At 37.2% G+C, this 23,485-nt stretch overlaps 1 protein-coding gene across 5 annotated transcripts in view; it reads left to right on the top strand.

The window, feature by feature from the left end:
- The window catches only part of SCAPER (S-phase cyclin A associated protein in the ER), a 505,210-nt gene that overhangs the window by 341,139 nt on the left and 140,586 nt on the right, over positions 1–23,485 (top strand). For all 5 annotated transcript variants that reach the window (XM_053223692.1, XM_053223691.1, XM_053223689.1 and 2 more), the window contains one exon: positions 3,540–3,655. In XM_053223692.1, the coding sequence (XP_053079667.1) occupies positions 3,540–3,655 (116 nt within the window). The remainder of the gene's footprint in view (positions 1–3,539; positions 3,656–23,485) is intronic.

Raw genomic sequence — 23,485 nt, 5'->3', positions numbered from 1 at the left:
ATTTTTTTAATTGGATTGTTTGTGTTTTTTACTATTGAGTTGTTTGAGTTCTTTATGTATTTTACCAGAAATATGATTTGCAAATATTTTCTCCCATTCAGTAGATAGCCTTTTCATTTTGTGGATGGTTTCCTTTGCTACATAGAAACCTTTTAGTGTGATGTAGGCCCACTTATTTATTTTTGCTTTTGCTTTTGGTGTTTAAATCTATGGGACTATAAATCAAATCTGTGGTTGCTTCATGGAGTGGGGGGATTGACTATAAAAGTGGTATGAGGGAGCTTTCTAAGGTGATGGAAGCGTTCGGGTCTTGATAAGGATTTCTCAAATTTATTTGAATGGTATACTTAAGATCTGAGCCTTTTAACCAATTGCAAAGTATACCTCAATTTAAAAAAATACCCAGTAAACATAAGGTGTTCAATCCAACTGATTATCCAGGAAAGGCCAATAAAAACCTCAATGAGGGGCACCTGGGTGGCTTAGTCAGTTGAGCGTCCAACTTTGGCTCAGGTCATGATCTCGCAGTTCGTGAGTTCGAGCCCCATGTCGGGCTCTGTGCTGACAGCTCAGAGCCTGGAGCCTGCTTCGGATTCTGTGTCTCCCTCTCTCTGCCCCTTCTCTGCTCATGCTCTGTCTCTCTCTGTCTCTCAAGAATGAATAAACCTTAAAAAAATTTTTTTTTAATTTAAAAAAACAACCCTCAATGAAATGCCATTATGCATTCATAAGAATGACTAAAGTTTTAAAAAAATGATAAAATCAATTTTGGTGTGAATGTAGAATAGCTGAAATTATCACTGTACTTCATCATGTACACAAATACTTTAGAAAGCTGTTTGGCCATAGCTAATAAAATTGAACCTATGTATACTCTATGATGCAGGAATTCCACTCATATACCCAACATAACTGCATGTCACAGTTGCACAAATACATGTACAAAAATGTTTAAAGCAGCATTGTCCAGAGTTTGAAAGTGGAAACAACCCAGAGCACCTTGCTGGCTCAGACCTTGGGACACTCAGTTAAGCATCTGACTTCGATCTAAATCATGATCTCACCGATCCCAAGTTCAAGCCCCTTGTCAGGCTGTCTGCTGAGAGCTCAGAGCCTGGAGCCTGTTTCAGATTCTGTGTGTCCCTCTCTCTCTCTGCCTCTCCCCTGGTCATATTGTGTCTCTCTCAAAAATAAATAAACAAAAAAAAAAAATTGAGGGGCGCTTGGGTGGCTCAGTTGGTTAATCTTCTGACTTCAACTCAGTTCATGATTTCACAGTTCATGGGTTCAAGCCCCGCATCGGGCTCTGTGCTGATAGCTCAGAGCCTGGAGCCTGCTTCAGATTCTGTGTCTCCCTCTCTCTCAAAAATAAACATTGGGATGCCTGGGTGTCTCAGTCAGTTAAGCGACCGACTTCGACTCAGGTCGTGATCTCCCAGTTTGTGAGTTTGTGAGTTCGAGCCCCGGGTCGGGCTGTGTGCTGATAGCTCAGAGCCTGCTTTGGATTCTGTGTCTCCGTCTCTCTTTGCCCCTCCCCCGTTTGTGCTCTGTCTACCAAAAATAAATAAAAAATGTTTTTAAAAAATTTTTTAGATAAATAAACATTAAAAAAAAACAACCCAGATGTCAGTCAGCAGTGAAACATTTAAATAAGTTGAGTAAGATAATAAGATAATGGTTATCTTCACCCTGTAATGTTAAAAGTGAAAGTAATGTGGAAGGGATGAAAAAAGATGCTAGAATAAAGTAAATTTTTCCAAAAAAAAAAAAGTTGATGTATATAATCAGACAAGGGAATATTATATTCCAACAAGGGAAATGAATGAAACACAGGTATAGGCAGCAATATGGATGAATTTAGAAAAAAAAATTTGAGCAAGAAAAGAATATGTAGATTCTGTAGAATATGTAGAGTATGATTACGTTTTTATAGAACTCAAAAGAAGACAAAGGTAATCTATGATTTTAAAAATCAGGATTGCTTTTACATTTGGGGAAGAAGAGAGAGTGAATGAGATGGGCATCAGGAATATTATGGCATGTTATAAAACTATTTTTTTATTTTTTATTTTGGAGTTGTTACAGGGTATGTACAGGGCGTTGTGTTTGTTATTTTTTTTAATTTTTATTTATATTATTGCTTTTTCATCTTGGATTTGGTATAGGATGTGTTCAATTTGCCATAACTCTTCCAGCTATACAGTTATGATTAGTGCAGTTTTCTTTGTGTTGTGTGCTAATACAAAATTTATTATTATTTTCTAATCATATTGACATCCTAGCCTATGAAGAAAGAATGGTAACAGCATGATGGTTTCAAATTACTGAATACACCTGAGTTTTTCAGTTTTTTTGATGGTTAGTTTTATTGCAAAGAAACATTTTTTCCCATTAAAAACAAAAATTCTTTATTTTATATCCTAAAAGTATGATTTCTTGTCTAGGATTCACAATAAACTTATTATAGTGTCAAACTGTATTTTATTGTGCACATAGTGAGCGATTAAATGATAAGGCACTGTACTACCAAAGTCTAGTCAGAAGTCAGTAGTCCACATCAAGCAGAGCATTGTGCTTAGAACATCAGAAGAATCAAACATGTTTGACAGATCTTGTGTATAACTCCTATATCTCCCTGATGCACCCTCTTATCCCCCCAAAAATACTTAAGTATTTCAAAGATATTTCAAGGCTTGATGAACTATAGCATGCTCTTAGAAGAAACATAAAGGTGGTGGTATAATAGCAGATTGCGGTGATCGTTTGTATGCATAGAAACTAATACAGTGTACCATAGAATTGCTCTTGCCTGTCCCCATGCCAGAGAAATGCAAAGAGCTCAGAGATGTTCCTTTCACAAGACTTGAAAACAATTCAGAAATTGTAAAGAAATAATCATTGGTTGAGTTCTATAATGCTGACTTAAGATTCTCCCTAAAATAGCTGAAATGGTGAAAAAAATATATGGAGATGGTTAGGTATGAGATTATCTTGTATTGCCAAGGAAAAAAGTAATACAAGAGGAAATCTTTGTGACAGTTAGTTTGTCTTGTTAGGTGGTAATTAGCATTACAAGATGATCTGCTTTTTAAAATTATTGCTAAAATATTCTGTGTAAAACGGTTTTGCCCTCTGCATGGAGCACTCCATCCCCTCCCCCTTTTTTTTGCCTGTTTCAGAACCTCAACCAGAAAAGCCTGTGCTGACCCTTTCCCCAATATATAGTTGGTTCCCTATTATTCTTATAGAGCACCTTCCCTTTTTCTTCAAGGTACTTACCATAATTGAAATTATTTTATTTATGGTTATTTGATTGGTGTTGTTCTCATCCACTAAATTTTAAGCTTCATGGGGGCAGCAACTATGTCTTCTGTGTTCACCAGTTTCAACCTCCTGTTCCTAGCACTGCATAAACATTCAATAAGTATTTGTAGAATAACTGAACCAACAGAGTGTTTGACACTACAACTAAATATTTCATTTGGTGATCATTCTATGCCTGAGAAATTGGGCTAATTTCTACTTGTATTTCTGTCTAGAATGTAGCAGATCAGATTGCATTTCAAGTTGCTGGTGGATTAACAGCCCTTGAACACATTCTTCAAGTAGTAGTCCCAACCACAAATGTGAACACAGCCTCACGAATTCCTCTTAAGTAAGTATAGTTTTTTAATCTGTCTTTCACGTTTCATTTGTGAGTCATTTCTGCTCTATGGTTTCCATATGGGGGACCACAAGAAACTTGTATGTGTATTCAGGCTTGAATAGCAAAAGCTTACACTCCCCATTAGGGAGAAAAACAGAGGTGCTCGACTTCACTTACAAAACTCAAATCGAGCCTAAAAGCCTTAAAAAAGGAAATCTCCTTGGTCTATGACCTTCTCTAATCCTAAAACAAGAAGAATGGATGAACTCCTGGGCAGCTTTAACTGCTTACATAAATTGAACAGAACTGAATAGTAGTAGCAAAAAGGTAGTACAAGAAGAGGTAAGTACATTAACAAAGGCCTGAGCTGTGAAATTTGAAGAAATCCCTAACATACAGGAAGATTAGTCTGAAGCCAAGACTGCCATAGTCTAGAGTCCTGGCCAAATAGCTGGCAACTGAATTGCAGTTCAGTCTTTAACTGCAAATTGCTCTTTGTCATATGGATCCTGCACAAACTTTGGACCCAAGATCTGCTTTCCTCTTCTCTCAAGTCACTCTGTGATCCCTGGCCGCCTGGGATTTAGTAGCAGACAGCTTTATTTCAGAAGTACTACATTCTGGAGGGGTAGCATGCACGGTTTCTGGATATTTTGTGGAGACTCTTATTTACAGAGTTTAAATGAGAAGTTTTGATAAAAGTTTACTTGTATCACTGAGAAAACTTAAATATTTAGTTGGCCCAACAAAAGTGAGTGCTTTATTTGTCCACTGGATACTACAGAAATTGCAAGAATACATCATCTTTTCTCCTGAGAGACATTTTGGTAAAATAAAAATAACACTGGCTTTGGAGTTGGACAAACCTGGATTCCGGTTTTACCTGTGCCAGTGACCAGCTGGGAGAATTGGGGCAAGTGCCTTATTCTTGTGGCATCTGTTTCCTCATTTGGTTACTCAGGGGTAGTCATATGCACCTCATAGTGCTACTCTGGGGATTGGATGAAATTACGTATGTGAGAGTTTTTGTCAACCTCAAAGTGTTATATAAATGTTAGGTAACAGTTTTTAAGTAGTAGTTTTGCCTGCTTTAAGACAGTGTTATATTATCTCTTCGAAATGATACATTTCTAAGAACAAACTGATAGTGAAGTTAGTTTAGGTTCCTTTGCCCTACTGACAAAGTAGAGATTAATAAAAGAAGCTATAGGTATCCTTTGAGTCAGGATATCTTTCTGTGTAGCAGAAAGTTCTACGTCAGTCAGATATAGCACGCATGGAGGTTTTCTAACCCAGGATAGTTGATATTTCTTATCAAAATGGACTTTAGTGACAGTGTGTTGTTATCACTCAGTGTTTGTTAATTGACAGGGAGAGAGAAAATAAATTCGAGATAAGAAAGGAAATGGCAGGGGCGCCTGGGTGGCTTAAGTGTCTGACTTCGGCTCAGGTCATGATCTTGCAGTTCATGAGTTCAAGCCCCATGTCGGGCTCTGTGCTGACAGCTGGGAGCTGAGGCCTGCTTCAGATTCTGTCTTCTCTCTCTCTGCCCATCCCCTACTCGTACTCCATCTCTGTCTCTCAAAAATAAATGAACATTAAAAAAAATTTTTTTTAAAAAGAAAGGAAATGGCATTTGATTCTTTGGGATGGGGCTTTGATAACTGTTAATCATTCATATTGTTCATCTTAAGTGCACCTGTAGGGGCACGTGGGTGGCTCAGTCAATTAACTGTCTAACTCTTGTTTTCTTTTTTTTTCTTTTTAAATTTTTTTTAATGTTTATTTATTTTTGAAGGAGAGATAGAGAATGAGGAGGGGAAGGGTCAGAGAGAGAGGGACACACAGAATCCAGAGGGGCTCCAGGCTCTGAGCTGTCAGTACAGAGCCCGATGTGGCACTAGAACTCAACGAGCTATGAGATCATGACCTGAGCTGAAGTCGGATGCTTAACTGACTGAGCCACCCAGGCACCCCTGACTCTTGATTTCCACCCAGGTCATGATCTCGCAGTTCATAAGATCGAGCCCAGTGTCAGGCTCACTCTCTTGCTCTCTCTCTGTCTCGCAAATGAAATAAATAAACATTAAAAAGAGTAAAATTAAATGCACCTATAGTTTTTTGTTTTGTCTTGTTTTGCTTTTTTTGGTTTTGTGGTAGGTTTAAACATGCATGAGACTGAGCTCTCTGGCTGGTAACTTAGATGCCTGTTTTACAAAAGCTACATTTGTCATTGTGGCAAAAAGCATGCTTTGGTGCTTATCTGTGCCTATCATTTTGGGAACAGAAGAAGTTTCCATACTTTCTAAAAAGACCTGAGCAAGAGTTAGTGCACCAACATTGGAAACAAGCTCTGGAATCTTGGGAGCCCAGCTCAGTACTCCTCTGATGGTCACCAGCTGACCACAGTGCCAGGATTGAGAGTTTGTTTCTTCATCTCACCTTAGGCCAATAGATTTGTGTGTTCATCCAGGCACTGCTTGCTAAGCGAGGCCAACACTCAGGGCAGTGGGCATCGAGCGGTGACTCTAAGATTCTCTTCTCCTGAGCACAGCTCAAGATCATGTTGACTTTCTAAACTAGCCTCCCTTCTCAGGGCTAGAGGATTATGTGTAGGAGAGTGTTATGCTGCTTACTTAGAAAGGGGCAAGAGAAATGCCACAGCTGTGTGAGATTTAGTATGGACTCAGACACTCTGGTGGGCATGATGAGTCAGTGGCTTAACTCAGAAAGTGTTCTTTCTCATATTCCTTCCAACTACTATTCTGTACAAAACAGTTGTTTTGCTTTTGTTAGAACCAGGGAAAACCCATAGAATTGCTTGAATCCTTGCATCCTTGAGAGGACTTAGTTAGGATGTGGTATTCCAAAATCAACCTTCTTAACAAATGTGTTCCCGTAAAATTGTTTTTAGGGCCAAGAAAGATCACCCTGAAACAAGGCAATTTTCATTTCATGTTTTATCTACTTTTGGGATTACTCATATTAATTTGCCTGTTAATTTTAATTGCAGAAAACAAGTACAAAAGAATGAATGAATATTCTAGCCTTTTCTTTGGTTTGGGCTAATAAGAATTGTTTATTACAGCTTTTAATATTTGAAAATAGATGGTAGTTTGTCATTTTCTTTGGACATAGAGAATGCCTCAAGTGATGTAAATAAGAAGATAGATCTGATGTGATTAGAAGCTGTGGTCAAAGCTTTGTGTTGTGTTTTTATAACAGATTTACAGAGCAGCAATGATAATAGAAGGGAGAGTTGGTACTTACTGGCATTCTACATATCCAAACCCTTTTCAGGCAGCAATAGATGTTCATAATTCACAAAGAAACCCACATCCCCTTCGGGCCATGATCACTAGGCTAAGTCATCCCCAGGTTGCCTTTCACTTCCTTGGTATTCCTATTTCTTGACACTCGTAGACAATGAAGGACCCAAATGGTTAACTCTCCAAGCCACTCTAGGTTGTTCAATGGAAAACTCACCAGGCCCCCTATTTCTTCTCTGTTAGCCATGCTTATCTTCCTTAATTGCACCTCTGGACCCAATTTTTATATAGAAGTACTATAGTTTCATCAACACAGAACAATGCAGATGGTATAGTATAGCAAAAAATAAATAGGCTCTGGAGTCAGATCTGAGTTTAAATTCTCTGCTTTTCACTTATTAGTTATATGACATTGGTCCAAATTGCTTGTTATAACAGAGCCTCAGTTAAATGGTAACACTACCTTGTTGAGTAGGAAGGACTTGTTGGCTGTTGTGAGAATTAAAAGTGTGTGTGTTTGTTAAGTGCCCTGTGCAAAGAAAGCACTTAGTTAATATCAGTGGGTTTTGTTGTGGTTGTTATGATGTTGACTTGATATTATCTTAATTAACTGAGCTTTAAATCCCCAACTCTGTGCCACTTTGGCTTCTAAAAAGCTGTAATCTGTTTTTACTTGTGCATTTGTTTTTTCATCTTAAGCACAAACTTCATCCTGATAAATTTTAGTCTTGCCTGTCAAGATCCATTTTGGATCCTGATTTGACCTCTAACCTAGTGTCTTTTTCTTTAACTTTGTGTCAGACCTAAAGTTGATCTGTAGAATATATGCATCTTCATCTAAATCACTGAAAAAATATCCACCGGGTTAGGGAATAGTTCAGTTTAGCACTTTATTAATGAACTATCTTGTACTCCATTTATTGTATTGCCATCTCCCCAAATAGACTGTAATTCCTTGGGACCAGAAACCATAGTAAATACATTACTTTTATTTTTATAAAAACAATATTAGTGTAAATCATAATGGCATCTTAATAAATATCATTTGAATACATGAATTAATTATTTTTCCCATGGATAGAAATCAAGCAGGAAAAGAGCTCACTGCATCAGGGCGCCTGGGTGGCTCAGTCGGTTAAGTGTCCGACTCTTCATTGCAGCTCAGGTCATGATCTCATGGTTCATGAGATCGAGCCCCATGTTGGGCTCTATGCTGACAGTGCAGAGCCTGCTTGGGATTCTCTCCCTGCCTCCCACCCCTGCTTGCTCATGTTCTGTCTCTCATTCAAAATAAAGAACTTTAAAAAAAAAAAAAAAAAGAGCTTACTGCATCAAATACTTGACTCTGTGGATTTGAAATATGATCACATCTCAGCCAAAAAGGGTCCTTGATTTTGACCACTCTTTAGGAATTTTTTTTAATTTTGTCTTTAAATTTCTATGTATTTATAATTAAGTCAAGTATCTATAACTGCCACTTACTGAAAAAGCCAAATGGGGATGCTAGAACTGTACTCTTGGTCATCCTTACCACAGTTTTAGAATCACAGCACATTGGTATATTATGAGATGGTCCCGATTTTAAACTATGTTAAAAATAGATACTTCTCGCTGCTGTGTTCTTTATAAAGTAAACCTGTTTATTCATATCAAACAAATTAAGTTGTTTTCTTTTTTTTTTTTTTTTTTGCTTTATGGTATATATATCTATGTATAATAAATCGGTCTTAGGTAAAACAGCAGTCACTGAATATAATAATAAAAGTAAATAAATTTAGAATGATGTGAGGTGGAGCTTTGCTTCCTAGGAAGATCATTTACAAGATACCACAAATTTATTCTCCAGAGTAAAATAAAATAAAACTTGTGATTTTGTGCAGTTTATTCACTTGGCAGTATTGCCTGTACTTGATCCTTTGCATTGGTAAGGAGACAGACCTTACTTAACATTACTGGGTATATCCTTAGTGCTGGTCACTCTGCTAGGGGCTTTGTATGCCTTCCCTATTTACTCCTCACAGTCACTAGCAGCTTCATCTGTGGCCTGCTACCAGAATGAGGGTCGACTGCCGTCACGTTTGGAACGTGACTGCACCCCGAGGGAGCCATAATATCCCTTTTGAAAGCATGTTTATTCATTCCAAATAGCAACAAGAATGTTCAGAATTGCTTTCCCATGATTATTGAGGTTTTGTCTCTAAAGGCTCCTGTTCCCTTTTCTTGGTCTTATGATACACAGTAGAGACTGGTGGAGTTCATCTTATAATGGAAAAGAGATATTCCTTTGTGTTCCAGAAGCAGGTAAATAATCTAGGGCTTCTAGGACTTTCAATCCTAATGACCAGGGGAAAAAACTATTCTCCAGGGAGTCCCTTCTTAGGATCAGTTATAAGCATGTGTGGACATGGGAATGGGACTGCCATATTTAGGAACCATTCCAAATAGACCCTGTCCATAGGGAACTTAGAATCATAGAAAATGAGATGGATTAAACTCTAAGTATCATTAGAGCCTGCTGTATTACCTTGGTGGAACAGGCACTCTGGTGGTGTACACAAACTTCAGAAAAGGAATGTTTTGCTGCATATCCAGTGTCTGCAAACTTAGTTTTCTGAGATGCCTGGCCTCATGTGGTCTATAGCGTACTTCTTACTCTGGTCTCCTGACTCACTTGTCTGTTCTTTTGGGGGCTCATTTACTTTGCCTTTTTGTTTTGTTTTGGGTTTTTTGTTGTTGTTGTTGTCAAATTTGTTAAATCTTTGCCTTTCTCTTCAAGTTGCAACACAATCCATACTCTGTTAATTCAGCTTTCACCATGAGTTCCTCCCCTATTATCCTTTCATCTCTCTTCTTGGTTTGTCATACTCACTTCATATCTGTTGTCGTTTTTCTGGGTGTTTTGAATACTACCTGTTCTAAGCATTGCACCATGCCTCTTCTTAGCAGCTCTGTTTTATGCCATGTGATGCTCCCTCAATGGCCATACCTGATTCAACCAAGAGTGGACATTTGACTGGAGCAGCCAATCTATAGACTAGCCAACAATATCAGACTTAAAACTCAGCCCAGAAAGTTAAACTGAGCCAGTCAAATATCTCTCTCAGGAATTTGCAGTTGGAAAGTTGTACAACTCCAGCTCATTTTTTCTAGTGTATTTGAATTTGAAAAATCACGTTGAGTAACTTCTGGGATGGCCATTACAGGGCTCTGTTCACTCCAAGTTTAGCAGGGCTAACGAAGGCCATTTGGGAAAAAAGGAGGAGAACAGAACTGTTTCAGGAGAGAGAAGGGAGATGGAAATGAGAGCGGGTCCAGTCTACAGAGCTGCCATTGTTCCTGCCCTCCTGAGGTCTAGTAGTTCATTTTCTCCTGGATTCATGGGAAGTTCCCAATAACCTTCAATAAATGCCTCTTTTACTTGAGATATTTTTAGTGAATTTCTGTCCCTTCAAACCAAAAGAGCCTGATACTTTTAAATACAAATATTAAAGATTTCTTAAATTCTAGATTGGGTTGAAAATACTTGACTGTGTTATAGAGCCTTCCTTGTGACCTCTTTTGTTTTTCTAAATTCTTTCCTATCAAGAAAGAATGAATGCCCACAGTTTAAAGTAGAAATAGAGAGAAAACATGCTCTACAAGTTCTCTAGAGTATAGTTCTTTATGAACATTAAATGTCTCTACAAGCTGGGACTGGCTGAACTTTCCTTCTCTCTGCTAACCCCAGTTTGGAGACTCTGTATAGAAAATTATGTAGATTAAACTTTCTGTCTCTGGTTGCTAAGGCAAACACACTTAAGTAGCATACTCTAGAGTGCAGAGCTTATCTTCAGGATCAAAGGTAAGAAAATGTATTATATATTATTCTTTAAGAATAGAAGTGCCTGGGTGGCTCAGTCAGTTAAGTGTCAGACTTTGGCCCAGGTCATGATTTCACAGTTCATGAGCTCAGGCCCCATGTCAGGCTCTGTGCTGACAGCTCAGAGCCTGGAGCCTGCTTCGGATTCTGTGTCTCCCTCTCTCTCTGCCCCTCCCCCACTCACACTCTGTCTCTCTGCTTCTCTCTCTCTCAAAAATAAATAAACATTAAAACACAAGTAACAGTACTATTCATATTTTTTATAGCTCTCAAGTGTTAACTTTCTTGGTGGCCCTCAGTCCCAGATCGGTTACCTCGTCATTAACATTATAATTAGGAATTAGTTTGAATCCTGGTAACATTTACAAACAACTGAAAAGTGTATTTCTTTAGACCCTGCTCTCTCAGACTTGATCATAATGGGCCATAGTCCAACTTTTTGATAAAAATAAGTTTGTTCATGAGAAACCCAATCATTTCACAAGTTATTTTTGGAAACTGGAAAACAGTTGCCTGTTTTGACTCCGAGACTATGATGTTTAGAAGGTGAGAAGACTGTGAGGTCAATTGTCCCTCCCCCTCAAATCCTGGCAGCATGATGCAGCTCGGAACAGTAATCACGTGCTACAAGATAGAGCTTCATTATATTTTTAAGAACTGAATAATATGCCTTTAATAGCACAGTTTCAGTCACTAGGAGAAAGAGACAGCGTTTGTAAAAGACAAATTGTCCTCTGTTAGTTAAGTCATTTTATAGTACCTAACAGAAAGAAGAAAAGCATTGGCTTATCCCATTTCAGGCAACCCTTTTGGGGATTGCAGTCTTGTTTCTCTCAGGGAAACCAAACAGTATCTCCATATTATTCAACATTTATCTCAGAGTATGGCTTACTTAAATACCTGATGCAAACTTCAGAGCGTTGTATCATCTCTTATTCCTTCCTCTCTCTCACCCAATAAGAAATGCAAAACTTCATTCTAGAGGGGGTTGTTGTTTTACCAAAATTGCATTGGCAGATGCTGGATTCATGTTTTCTAATACAAGTAGACTTGAAACTTTATTTGTAGTTCAGTCTACGTTAAGGCATTTGTTATCATGTAGAAAGCTCTCCAGCAATAATTTGTCAAGCATTTTTGGTTATCTATCTGGTTAAGAAAATCTTTAACTGGACTATCATTGTTAAATCACTCCTGGAACATTATTCACATCTTACCTGAGGCTCTCACTTGCTTGCCATTTTCTTTGCACTATTACCTTTTCCTGGGAATTATTTTCACCAAGCCTAGCTATTGACTCAAAGATCAGGTTAATTGCCTTATTGAAAATCAAAGTGCGTATAAATAGTTCTCTACATTGACAGTTGAGTTAAGGTAAATACAGATCTCTCACCTTTTCAAATTGATGCATTCTAACAAAGATGGTTATAAGGTTAATTTCTATTAAGTAAATTTTCTTATTAATTTCCTTCATAAAGTCAACAATGAATTTCTATGGGCAAAGTATCAATGCATTACATAATCGATGAAGAGCATGTAGCCAAGTCATTTGGTGTTCTAGACAGTGTAACACAGCAGTCTTGTTGAAAACACACTTCAGCACTTTCAGAACCATGAATTATGTAGCACTCTCCTAACTTTGTAACTCTCTTTTCTTGTCACCTTCTGGGACTTGAATCCTTGAAAACTACCTACAGAGGATGAAGATTATATCATATTTTACAAGTACATACCACAGTCTAACACATAATGTATGTTAGGCTAAAATTTACTTCTGTAAACATACTCACTTTTCCACTTGGCTAGCTCTAGAGCTCAAGCCAAAAATACCTGTATTTAGAATTAGAGAAAGGGGAATATAATGCACTAATGGATTAAACTTACCTGGGTTTCAGTGTCAGAGCATTAGGGTTCAAATACCAGCTTTGCCAGTATTTGATGTGAGACTTGTCTCATAAGGCCTTATTGGCTGTAGTATTTTTCATCTGGGAAATAGGAGAAAGATTCCTGTTTCACAGGGTTGTTGTAAAGATGAAATGCTAATATGTATAAAGGAGCTTTGTGAATTGTCATACTCTAACATGGGACGCCAGTGGCATCTGGGGCAGAATGCAGGATTGTCCTTCACACTGTAAGGTGTATGGCATCCTTTGGCCCATTAAATAACATTAAATAGCCATTAGATATCTGTGTTCCCATTGTTTTGACAACCAAATATGTCATTACACATTTCTACCTTTTACTTACAGGATTAATACCATCCTGATTGTGAACTATGTGCTGGGCAGTAGAGTTGTGGAAATAAATAAAACATTGTCCGTATCCTCAGGAAGCTCACTTGTTAGGGGGTGAGCTAACCAAGGAAAGATGTAATTTAGTACAGTGTGCTAAGTAAAACTATAGAAGTATGCACCAAGTACAGAAATAGCACAGAGGATGGAGCAGTTAACTGCCAGGGGAGGACACAGAGTTCTAACATCCAAACTGGGTTTTAAAAGAAAAGATTCAGAGTTTGCCAAATTAACAAATCTTCCTCAGTTAACAGAGAGTACAGCATGTACAAGATCATGGAGGCCTGAAATAATAGGGTGTGCTTAGGGAGCTGTACACGTTAGAACAATATCAGAAATATTTAGGTATGAATGAATTGGGCAAATGACAATTCAGGGAAAAGTAAAAGGCATCCATTCCTTATTTATTTCACATTTGGGGGCGGAGGGAGTTCCTGTCAGTTTTATTCACTCATCTATAATTGTTGCCACTATCTTAATTTCAGCCCTATTGCTTATACTGTTATTACCAAATACAAAGAGGAATTCAGTCATTTAACGTACTTTTATTGCCACGGACCTGGTGCTTTGTTTATCGTGGTGGATAGAAGATGTGCAAGAGAACCTTTGCGAAGGAGTGCTTAGAACCCCTGCAGAACACTTGGCGTTTTCAGAAGTACAAGAGTAGTAAAACTGCTTTATAAATATATTAGATTTGTTAACAGAGTTTTTGGCACGTCTTCCCCAATGTTATCACTGATATAAATGAAGAAACTAAGGCTTAAAAATATGAAAGGATTTGTCATCAGTCATCACGTTGGCAGCTAGGACTGAGCATCCTGTTCTGGTGTCTGTTTTCTGTACCTTCCTGCCTTGTTGTTTCTGATATGTGAGCATGTAACTTTAGCCATTTTAATAAAAATAAAATACCATTTCATTAATATCTTATAAAAAATTACTGTCATTATTCCTGTGAGTTGCTGGAGTTTTGTTGTTGTTGTTATTGTTACTTGTTTGTTGTTTAGTTTTTGACTTTTGGTGGGGGAGAGACTGACTGGTTTTGGATTTTTTTTTTGTAGTGGTTTGTTGGTATACGTATAGGAAATGTTTGTGGAATCATTTTTCCCACCTAGGAGCCAAAGAGGGACAAGAGGAAGTGATCTAACAAAAAAATGAGAAAGAAAGACAAAAACCACTCATAACTGTTTATAAGACAAAATGTCCAGGGAATATTTAGCAATGAAGTTGAAAAAAGAAATAGAAAATTTCAACATTACCTTAAATACCTTTTTCAGAACTTAAATCAGGTGGCACATATGGAGAAAACTGATCATAGTATTTACTCCTGTTATTACCTGTTCTAGATATTATGGAGTTAGAAACCAAGTACCACTTCATGTGCCCACTACATCATAGCCCTCGGTAAATGTTAATAAAATGGTACTTGCCAGTGTGGGTGAAATCTGGAATACAGCCCACTGTTAATAAATAATTCCTCTTTTCTAAGCAGGATTGTTTGAATATAATTCTAAATATCTGTTTTTAGATCCAAGCTTACTAAAAGTGACTAACTTTCCCTAAGACAATAAAAGTAAAAAATTATTTTGCAAGCCAATTAGCCATAGTGATTGGTAAATACTCTTCTCCATTTGACATATTGAAGCATTTTGTTTGTGTCTCAAAAGGCTGCACAGAGATAGTTACATTTGACAGCTGTTGTACCACTAATAAGATTAAAGTAAAGAAATTAGTTTTGTCGACTTTAATCTGCTGTTTAACACTGCAAACCACCTGGGGTCTTCTCCAGGGTCTGCATGTCTAATTGTGAATTTAAAATTACATAACCAGATCCTACTTACAAATATATCTAAAGATTTGCTAACGGTAACTGTCTTGTTACTAGACCAGACAGTTTAGCACTAGACTTTAAAATTAATGTTTTAATTTGGCAGTCACCCTGCATTTTTAAATGTATTATTCTAATCTTTGAAACATAACACCTTCTCAGTGGGAGGTTAATTTTAGGAAATGAAGAAAGTTTCATTAGGTTGGTGCTTAAGATATGTACGATTTTTCCATCTAAAATTAGAATATATCTATGGAATAATTAAATTGCCAATTCTAATTGTACCAAATTGACCGATTTAAAAAAAAAAAAAAAAAAAAAACAACCTTGAGATGACACATCTAGGTGAAGGTTTCTTACTGCTTGCTCTGGGCACCATTATTATTAGGAAAATAGTTTACTTTAAAAATTAATGTTGGTGTTATTAAAATGTTATGTTGTAGAGAAGTTTCTGGGTGGCTTAGTTGGTTAAGCATCTGACTTAGGTCATGATCTCATGGTTCATGAGTTCGAGCCCCACATCAGACTCTGTGCTGACAGCTCAGAGCCTAGAGCCTGCTTCGGACTTGGTGTCTCCCTCTCTCCACCCCTCTGCTCATGCTCTGTCTCTTTCTGTCTCTCAAAAGTAAATAAACATTTTTTAAAAAGTTATGTTGTAGAATGTGATATGCAGTGCAATAATCCTTTGTGATTATTACATTGAGTTTTAATGCAAACTGAAGCGTAGGGTACATATAATTTATAACCCCACAGCGAAGGTCATTTGGTCAGGCAGTCTTATTAGCATCCCTTGAAGACCCCCCCATCTTTTTTTTTAATGTTTATTTATTTTTGAGACAGAGACAGAGCTTGAGCGAGGGAGACACAGAATCTGAAGCAGGCTCCAGGCTCTGAGCTGTCAGCACAGAGCCTAACGCGGGGCTCAAACTCGTGAAACGCGAGATCATGACCCGACCTGAAGTCGGCCACTTAACTGACTGAGCCGCCGAGGCACCCCGAAGACCCCCCATCTTGATCTGAGCTTTATTGTTCCTGAATGTTGGTTGCCCCACTGGCCCTGCTTACCCCAAGTGTTCTGGCATCAGACAAATGGATCAGGAACAAGAAAGGCAGTGTGGCTTTAGACTAGTCTTCACAGCACCATTGGAAAAAAATTTCCCTTCACCCACAGCTCGTGCTGATCCAAATGTCCCATTATCCATTGCAAAAAAAAAAAAAACTTCCCAAATTCTGACACAAGTTCACCTTTTCTGTGGTCACAAAAATGTCAAAACTGAATAATCCACAGGTGTATTGGGCATCACAATCGGAAGTGGAGTTCAGTTTGCCTGCCTGCTGCCTCTAGGGTTAGCACCTTGAAGAAGTTGGTGGGCACTGACTCTTGCTTCTTGCTGATTACCCAATACTACTTCACATAGGGCTTTCCATCAGCCTCCATCCTGCAGGCAAACCCAGATACACATGACCGTTCAGGGCTCCCAGGGAGTCTGGTCAGACCCAGGCCACCACCTTCAGGAAGCCTTCCCTGACTTGACCTCCTCTCATTATGAAACCTCTGTGCCTTTCATGGCTTCCCTAGGAGACTGGAAGCTACCTACAGGGTAGAGACTAGCTTTTGCCCTGTTTTCCCCATGCCCATCACTGGATCAGGCAGAATGGGTAGTGGCACTAAATACCACTGAAAGAAAAAAAAAACTAAGGAGAATATGTTAGGAAATGACTATAGTATAGCTGATAACCTGATAGTATAGCTAATACAACCTCATTGAAGATGAGGAATGAGTATGGCATATGCCAAGATATGTTTCAACTGTCTTTAGTATTGGTGGTGATAATTTTGTTTTACTGAAACTGTTGTGTGTTGTAGTATAAAGCAGGTGAATAATTATGGATATTCTAATTCTGTCATCCTCAGTGCATTTGAGGGCTAAGATTTTCCGTGTCAAAGAAAGAATAGAGAGCTATTATATAGAAGAGTTTAAAGGGGAAAAAAATCCCTTAGTCCTGAATTTGAATCTGAAATATCACTATGCATTCATAAGATATTTTATCTTTAAGTAGGTGGCATGGTTCCTACCTCTACTCATTCTAATGAGTGTTTAAAAAATAGAATAGTGGAAAATGTGGTTAATTAGTGTGTTAATATATTCCACAGCTGTATATTCTTGTATATTGTGCTTGAAACAAGGAAAGCGGTTGTCCCTTCATTAGACATTTCTGGGCTCAGCCAACTCAGTGCTGCACACTGTGATGGCTCCAAAGAGCCATGAATCATTGCCATGAATCAGGCAAGGACCTTGCCCAGAAGAAATTTAGAGTAGTCCCATAATAGAATAGAGTTCTCAGTGGTTCAAAAGGAGTGTTTTCAGCCTCAAGAATTGGCATAGGCAGCTCTCAAGTGGCCACTCCTGTAAGGCCAGGCCTAGGTCACAGGCTTCATTCTGGGGGTGGCCACTTGCTTGGTGGGTCCACTTAGGGTATTTGAATCCTAACTGCAGTTGGATCTCCCTAGTATGAGATAACTCTTTTTTTTTTTAATGTTTATTTATTTAATTTGAGAGAGAGCACGCACTCTAGCAGGGAGAGGGGCAGAGAGAGAAGAAAGAGAGCGCTGTTAGCGCAGAGCCCAATGCAAGACTCAATCCCACAAACGGGGAGATCATGACCTGAGCTGAAAGCAAGAGTTTCAGCTCACTTAACTGACTGAGACACCCAGGCACCCCTCAGATAACTCTTTTTAATACTATCTAAAGAAATTATTTTAGTTTGGAGCTTTATAAAGACAAAGCATAATTTAAGAATGACAGTTTTTATAAACTAATACTATTTATTAAATGCTTAACGCAAATCAAATATATTTTGTAAAATATATTTTGAGGCTCTAGTTTTAACATTCTTTTCTCCCTTCCCTAAGGAACTGGTATTAAATACTCCAGTTCTGTGTGTTCTGATTCAGTTTCAATAATCTTCTTTGCTAAAACAAATTCTATATCATTTGCTAACCACCCTCTGTTTTGTGAGGATCTGTCACATTTCCACACTTATCCACATCAGGCAACCCCTTTCTTACATGAAGGTTGAAACAGTAATTGATAAAACTTCCTGCAGCTGTATGATGTGACTCTGGTATTTGCTGTGCCTACTTGGCATAGAATTTTGCCCTGCAGGACCATATAACTAAAGGAGTATATAACTATGTATCATTTATTAAATGCTTAATGCAACCAAAGGAATTTGGTAAGTTATATGTACTGGGGCTCTGGTTGTAAAATGCCCATGGAAGTTGTTTTTAAATGTCTGCGGTCTTCACACAGGTGTAAGACAGTGGATTTTGGTGAATGGTATTTTCCGAAAAGTCTTAACTACTGCAAACTGCATAAGAATATAAACTATGTAATTCCTAAGTTATATTATCATACCCTTTTAGGCTACAACCACCTGGGGCTTTTCTGATTAATTATTTCATAGGGTATAGGTACTAATCTTAATGTCTGAGTTTTACTAGTGTTTTATTACTCCTTTTAATATGGAAATATGTTACTGTACTGATTGCCAAAATATCCAGTTTTGTGATGCCTTTTCTCTCCTCGCTTTTCAGAGGCAACATTTTCAGTGAGACTTACTGACACAAGATTCACTCATGTAGTCACAATCATTTGGGGCACAAAGCCTTTATCTAAGCCAGCCGCAGTGTACTTTTGACAGAATGGGCAATAAGATTTTAACGTCTTCTCAGAAGATACTTTTAAAATCTGGGGCTTTCTGTTTGATGTTAAAAAGTGCTTCTGGTCATTTGAGTTTTAAATTACAGGGAAAGCCTCCTGGGCAGACCACCCAGGCTGTGTTCAAAGAAGTGATCTTTCTAAGACAGGTGCTTTTCAAATAGAAGTTGTCTTTCAAACAAGTTTTACTGAGAGGACAAGTTTTTCCTGACCCTGAGATTTTTGGTACCCCCCCCCCCGCTTTTTTTCTTATCAGAAAGTAGTTTCTTTGTGGAAGTTTCTTGGGGGAGTTTTGTGAGCATAAGATTGTATAGATGCACATTCCACACTTACCAGTAAATGCTTTTTCTTTAAAGCACAGAGAGCATTAGGACAAAATCTTATACTTTGTGTTTTTTATGGGTATGTTTATTGATGCCTTATGATATTCCATAAGTGATTTTAGACAAGTTGTAGGGATTTGATTGAATGAAACAGAAAAATTGAAATTAAAAATCAAGGTTATAGGGGTGCCTGGGTGGCTCAGTTGGTTGGGTGTCGGACTTCGGCTCAGGTTCATGGGCTGACAGCTCAGAGCCTGGAGCCTGCTTGGATTCTGTGTGTGTGTCTCTCTCTCTGCCCCTCCCACTCTCTCTTTCTCTCAAAAATGAATAAGCATTAAAAATTTTTTTTAAAAAATCAAGATGATAAAAATTATGGATCAAAACAAAAAGGAAAAATAGCATACAATTATAAAGCTATAAGGTTCTACATTTTTAAGTCCTTAAGGATCTACAATTGTATATATTAATCCTACTATAAAACTACAATACACAAAACCATGTAATATGGCACAATGAATGCTTAACAAAATCATCAGTTAGAGTAGGAAACCAGGGAATATATCCTGTATATAGTTATGATAAAGATACCGTTTCAAACCAGTAGAGCAAAAGTGGTTTATTCAATAACCTTTTGGGGGTAGGGGGGATAAATGTAGGTTTCTGGCTCACACCACATGTCAAAATAAATTCTAAACGAATTGATAGTGAATTTATAAAACCATAAAATTACCACACACAATGATCATTCAAGAAAAAATAAAAACAAATGGCTGGATACAACTGTATAGTTACCTCATCTCATAGCGAAGAAGAACTTTTTAAACAATGAAAGGAAGGGAAGAAAAAATAAAACCACAAAGAAAATAATTGTTAGACTACATAAGATTGTTTAGCTTCGATACATAAAATAATAATACTGTGAAAATAACATAACAAAATGAAAGGTAGTAGATAAACTGAAAAAAGCATTAACAACATGTATTAACCCTTTGCCATAATGAGAGAATCCTTATAAATCACTAAGAAAAAGATGAAAACCTTTTTTATGTTTTTCATCAATAAAGACATCACCTTATTGATGAAAAACAATAAAAATTTTTAAAATAGAGAATAAGAATAATTAACAAAAAGATGAGTAGACATGGCAACTTCATTTTGAAAAACTTCAATAACCCCTACCTTATCTCACAATCAATTTTAGATCATGGACTTAAATGTAAAATCTATGAAACTACCAAAAGTGAATTTAAAAGAATATTTTTATAATCTTGAAGTGGAAAGGTTCTTTTAAGTCTGACACAACTCAGATGCACTAAAAAAGTTTGACAGATTTTATCAAATAGAAATGAAAACATTCCTTGAAATCTTGCCATTTGCAACTACGTGGATGGAACTAGAGGGTATTATGCTAAGTGAAATTAGTCAGAGAAAGACAAATATCATATGACTTCATTCATATGAGGACTTTGTAAGACACAAAACAGATGAACATAAGGGAAGGGAAGTAAAAATAATATAAAAACAGGGAGGGGAACAAAACATAAGAGACTCTTAAATATGAGGAACAAACAGAGGGTTATTGGAGGGGTTGTGGGAGGGGGGTGGGCTAAATGGGTAAGGGGCATTAAGGAATCTACTCCTGAAATCATTGTTGCACTATGTGCTAACTAATTTGGATGTAAATTTAAAAAATAAAAAAAATGAAAACATTCTTTTGACAAAAATAAGTTTAGATAAACTGAAATATTTATTTGCAACATACAATGATCAAAGGTTAGCATCTTTATTATTGGTAAAGAGTCTTATAAATCAATAAGAAAAAGACAGCCCTCCCCCATAGAAAAATGGGTATAAGGTATACAGTGATAATTCAAGAAAATGTAAATATGTATGGCCAATAAGAACATGAAAAGGTCTTAAAACACACTAGTAATAAAAATGCAATCTTTAAAAATACTATATGTATGTAGCTGCCAAATTGGTAAAGATTTTCTTAATGAAATTTTCCAGTTTTTGGTAAAAGCATGGAGAAACTCTTTTTCTAAGAGTATAAATCAGTTTTTTTAAAACTCAATTTTTTTTTCTGGAGGGCAATTTGAATTTGGCAGTGTCTATCAAAAATCTTAAAAATGTTCATATCCAGTAATTTATCATTACTGGAAACTTATCACAAGGTGATACGATGTTTTCAGTACAGCTATTATGAGTATGAGTTGTGCCATTGAGCACATCCTGTGTTTGCTAAGTTCCCAAGCATATAAAGTGGCCCTACCACTATAGAACTTGGGAATTGCTTCCCAATTTTCATGTCTAGGATACAGGCATGAGACCTAAGCTTTGCAACCCAGTATACCTATTCCAGATATCCACTCTGAAGCTGACGAAGCAAGGAGATCCCAGATTCTGTCCTTTTGACAATTGGAAACAGCTGCATGTAGCATGCAAAGTCACAGTGTAAGTTCAAGCTGTGCCATATGGTGCCCACTGGTTTTTTTCATCAGATCAGTTTGGTTGTGTGTGATTTGGGTATTGGTCCTGGCAGTGTAACTTCTGTGCCTGTGTTTTCTAAATCCCATCATATACTCAATAGCCTATCAATTAATTTCCTTTCTGTTTAAGTCAATCAGAGCTTTCTTCTTGTGTCTTGTAACTAAAAGGTCTGACTGTTAAAACAGCATTATTTATAACATCAAAAATTAAACACAAAAATGGTAAGGGAGTGGTTGAAATAAATATTATATCCATAGTATAACACTCTTAATCCTTTTTAAAATTATGCAGTATTTCTCAGTGTAATTATTTTAATCAGAGAAGGAACTTAAAATAAGACATTAGAGGCTTACAAAATTGTTGGAAACTATTGTAGACCTCTGGATTGACTGCAAAACAATATGTTAGACTACATAAAATTGTTTAGTTTCAATACATAAAATAATACTGTGAAAATAATATGAGCAAAATGAAAGGCAGTAGATAAATTGGAAAAAGCATGGGGTTTTTTTCCAGATTAACTCCAAAACAATACCAAACATATCCACTGGGGGCACTGCTCCCTCTGAAGCCAACACACAAGTTGGGAAGGAAATAAGGATGCCATGCACAACTGTTTCTCACACCAGGGAAACTACAGAATGGGTACAGATCAGAGATTAGGAAATCAGATAAATTAGCATAATCCCACTGGTTCTTGATACCCAGAAGCTGGAAGATGGAACCTGGAATGCTGCTGCAGGAAAGCCTCACATTTCCAAGTCTTGCTTAATAGCAACAAGAGCCAAAGAAAGATGACCTTGACTCAGTTCAGCCTCCAAATCCCATGTGGTAATAGGTGTGTAGAGGGAAAAAAAACTCTTCAGTATGTATAGATTATGTCTAGAAGGATATGTAAACTAGTAACCATGGTGATTTCTAAGGTGGGAAATTGAGTGGCTGAGGAACATAAGTAAGAGGGCAATGCTTTTGACTACTTACCTTTTTTTGTGCATGTTGTACTATGGTTGTCATTCCTAGTCAAAAAGTTACAAGGTAAATTTTAATTTATCAAAGCTCAGTAGTTTTTATGCACCCCATGGGAACACACCTTAAGTTCTCTGAAGAACCATTCAAGGCTCTGAAGGAGGGAACATAGTAGGACTCTGGGTTCCTCACTTCTGCTTCAGTCAGAACAACTCTGGTTTTATCAGTTCTGTGGTTTAAGCATCTAAATAAGATTGTGTAAGCTTTGAATCTTCTGAGTAAGAAAGCATTCTGCTGCTTTTATAAAAAAACTGAAGACCATTATTACAGGAGAATATTAAATGTCATGGAGAAATATTCATTATGTATTTCTTAAATAAATGTACATTTATAATATTGGAAAAAAGGGTGGGGTGCCTAGTGGCTCAGTCCATTGAGCATTTGGCTCTTGATTTCAGTTCAGGCCATGATCTCATGGTTTGTGGATTTGAGCCCCACGTCAGACTCTGTGCTGGCAGTGCAAAGCTTGCTTGGGATTCTCTCTCTCTCCCTCTCTCTGCCCCTCCCCCACTCATGCTGGCTCCCCTCTCAAAAACACATAAATAAACTTAAAAAAAAAATAGAACAAAAGACCAGACGTACAAATGCCAAATTATTGCTTGATAGCTTTTTGCTATTTCTTTGTCCTTGTCTTTCCCAAATTTATTATAATAATTTTTAAAATCATTTTTATTATTTATTTATTTATTTATTTATTTTGGTTTTTTTGGTGCCAAAACCCGGGAACAAATTAAAAATTATTTTTATAGGGGGAGCCTAACTGGCTCAGTAACTCTAGATCTCAGGGTTGTGAGTTCAAGCCCCACGCTGGGTGTGGAGGCTATTTTAATGAAACAAATAAAAAATATTTTTAAATGTTTGTATGATATCATTTTTTAATCTAATTTGTCAAATTTATTGTCATGTCTTCTGCCCATTTCTTCACTGGATTATTTCATTTTTGGGTGTGGAGTTTGGTGAGTTCTTTATAGATTTTGGATACTAGCCCTTGGTCTGATAGGTCATTTGCAAATGTATTTTCCCATTCCGTTGGTTGC

This window comes from Acinonyx jubatus, chromosome B3 (assembly GCF_027475565.1).
Source record: "Acinonyx jubatus isolate Ajub_Pintada_27869175 chromosome B3, VMU_Ajub_asm_v1.0, whole genome shotgun sequence".
NCBI classification, from domain to species: Eukaryota; Metazoa; Chordata; class Mammalia; order Carnivora; family Felidae; genus Acinonyx; species Acinonyx jubatus.
Note: the sequence above shows the minus strand (reverse complement) of the source record. Positions and strands in the feature narration are given on the sequence as shown.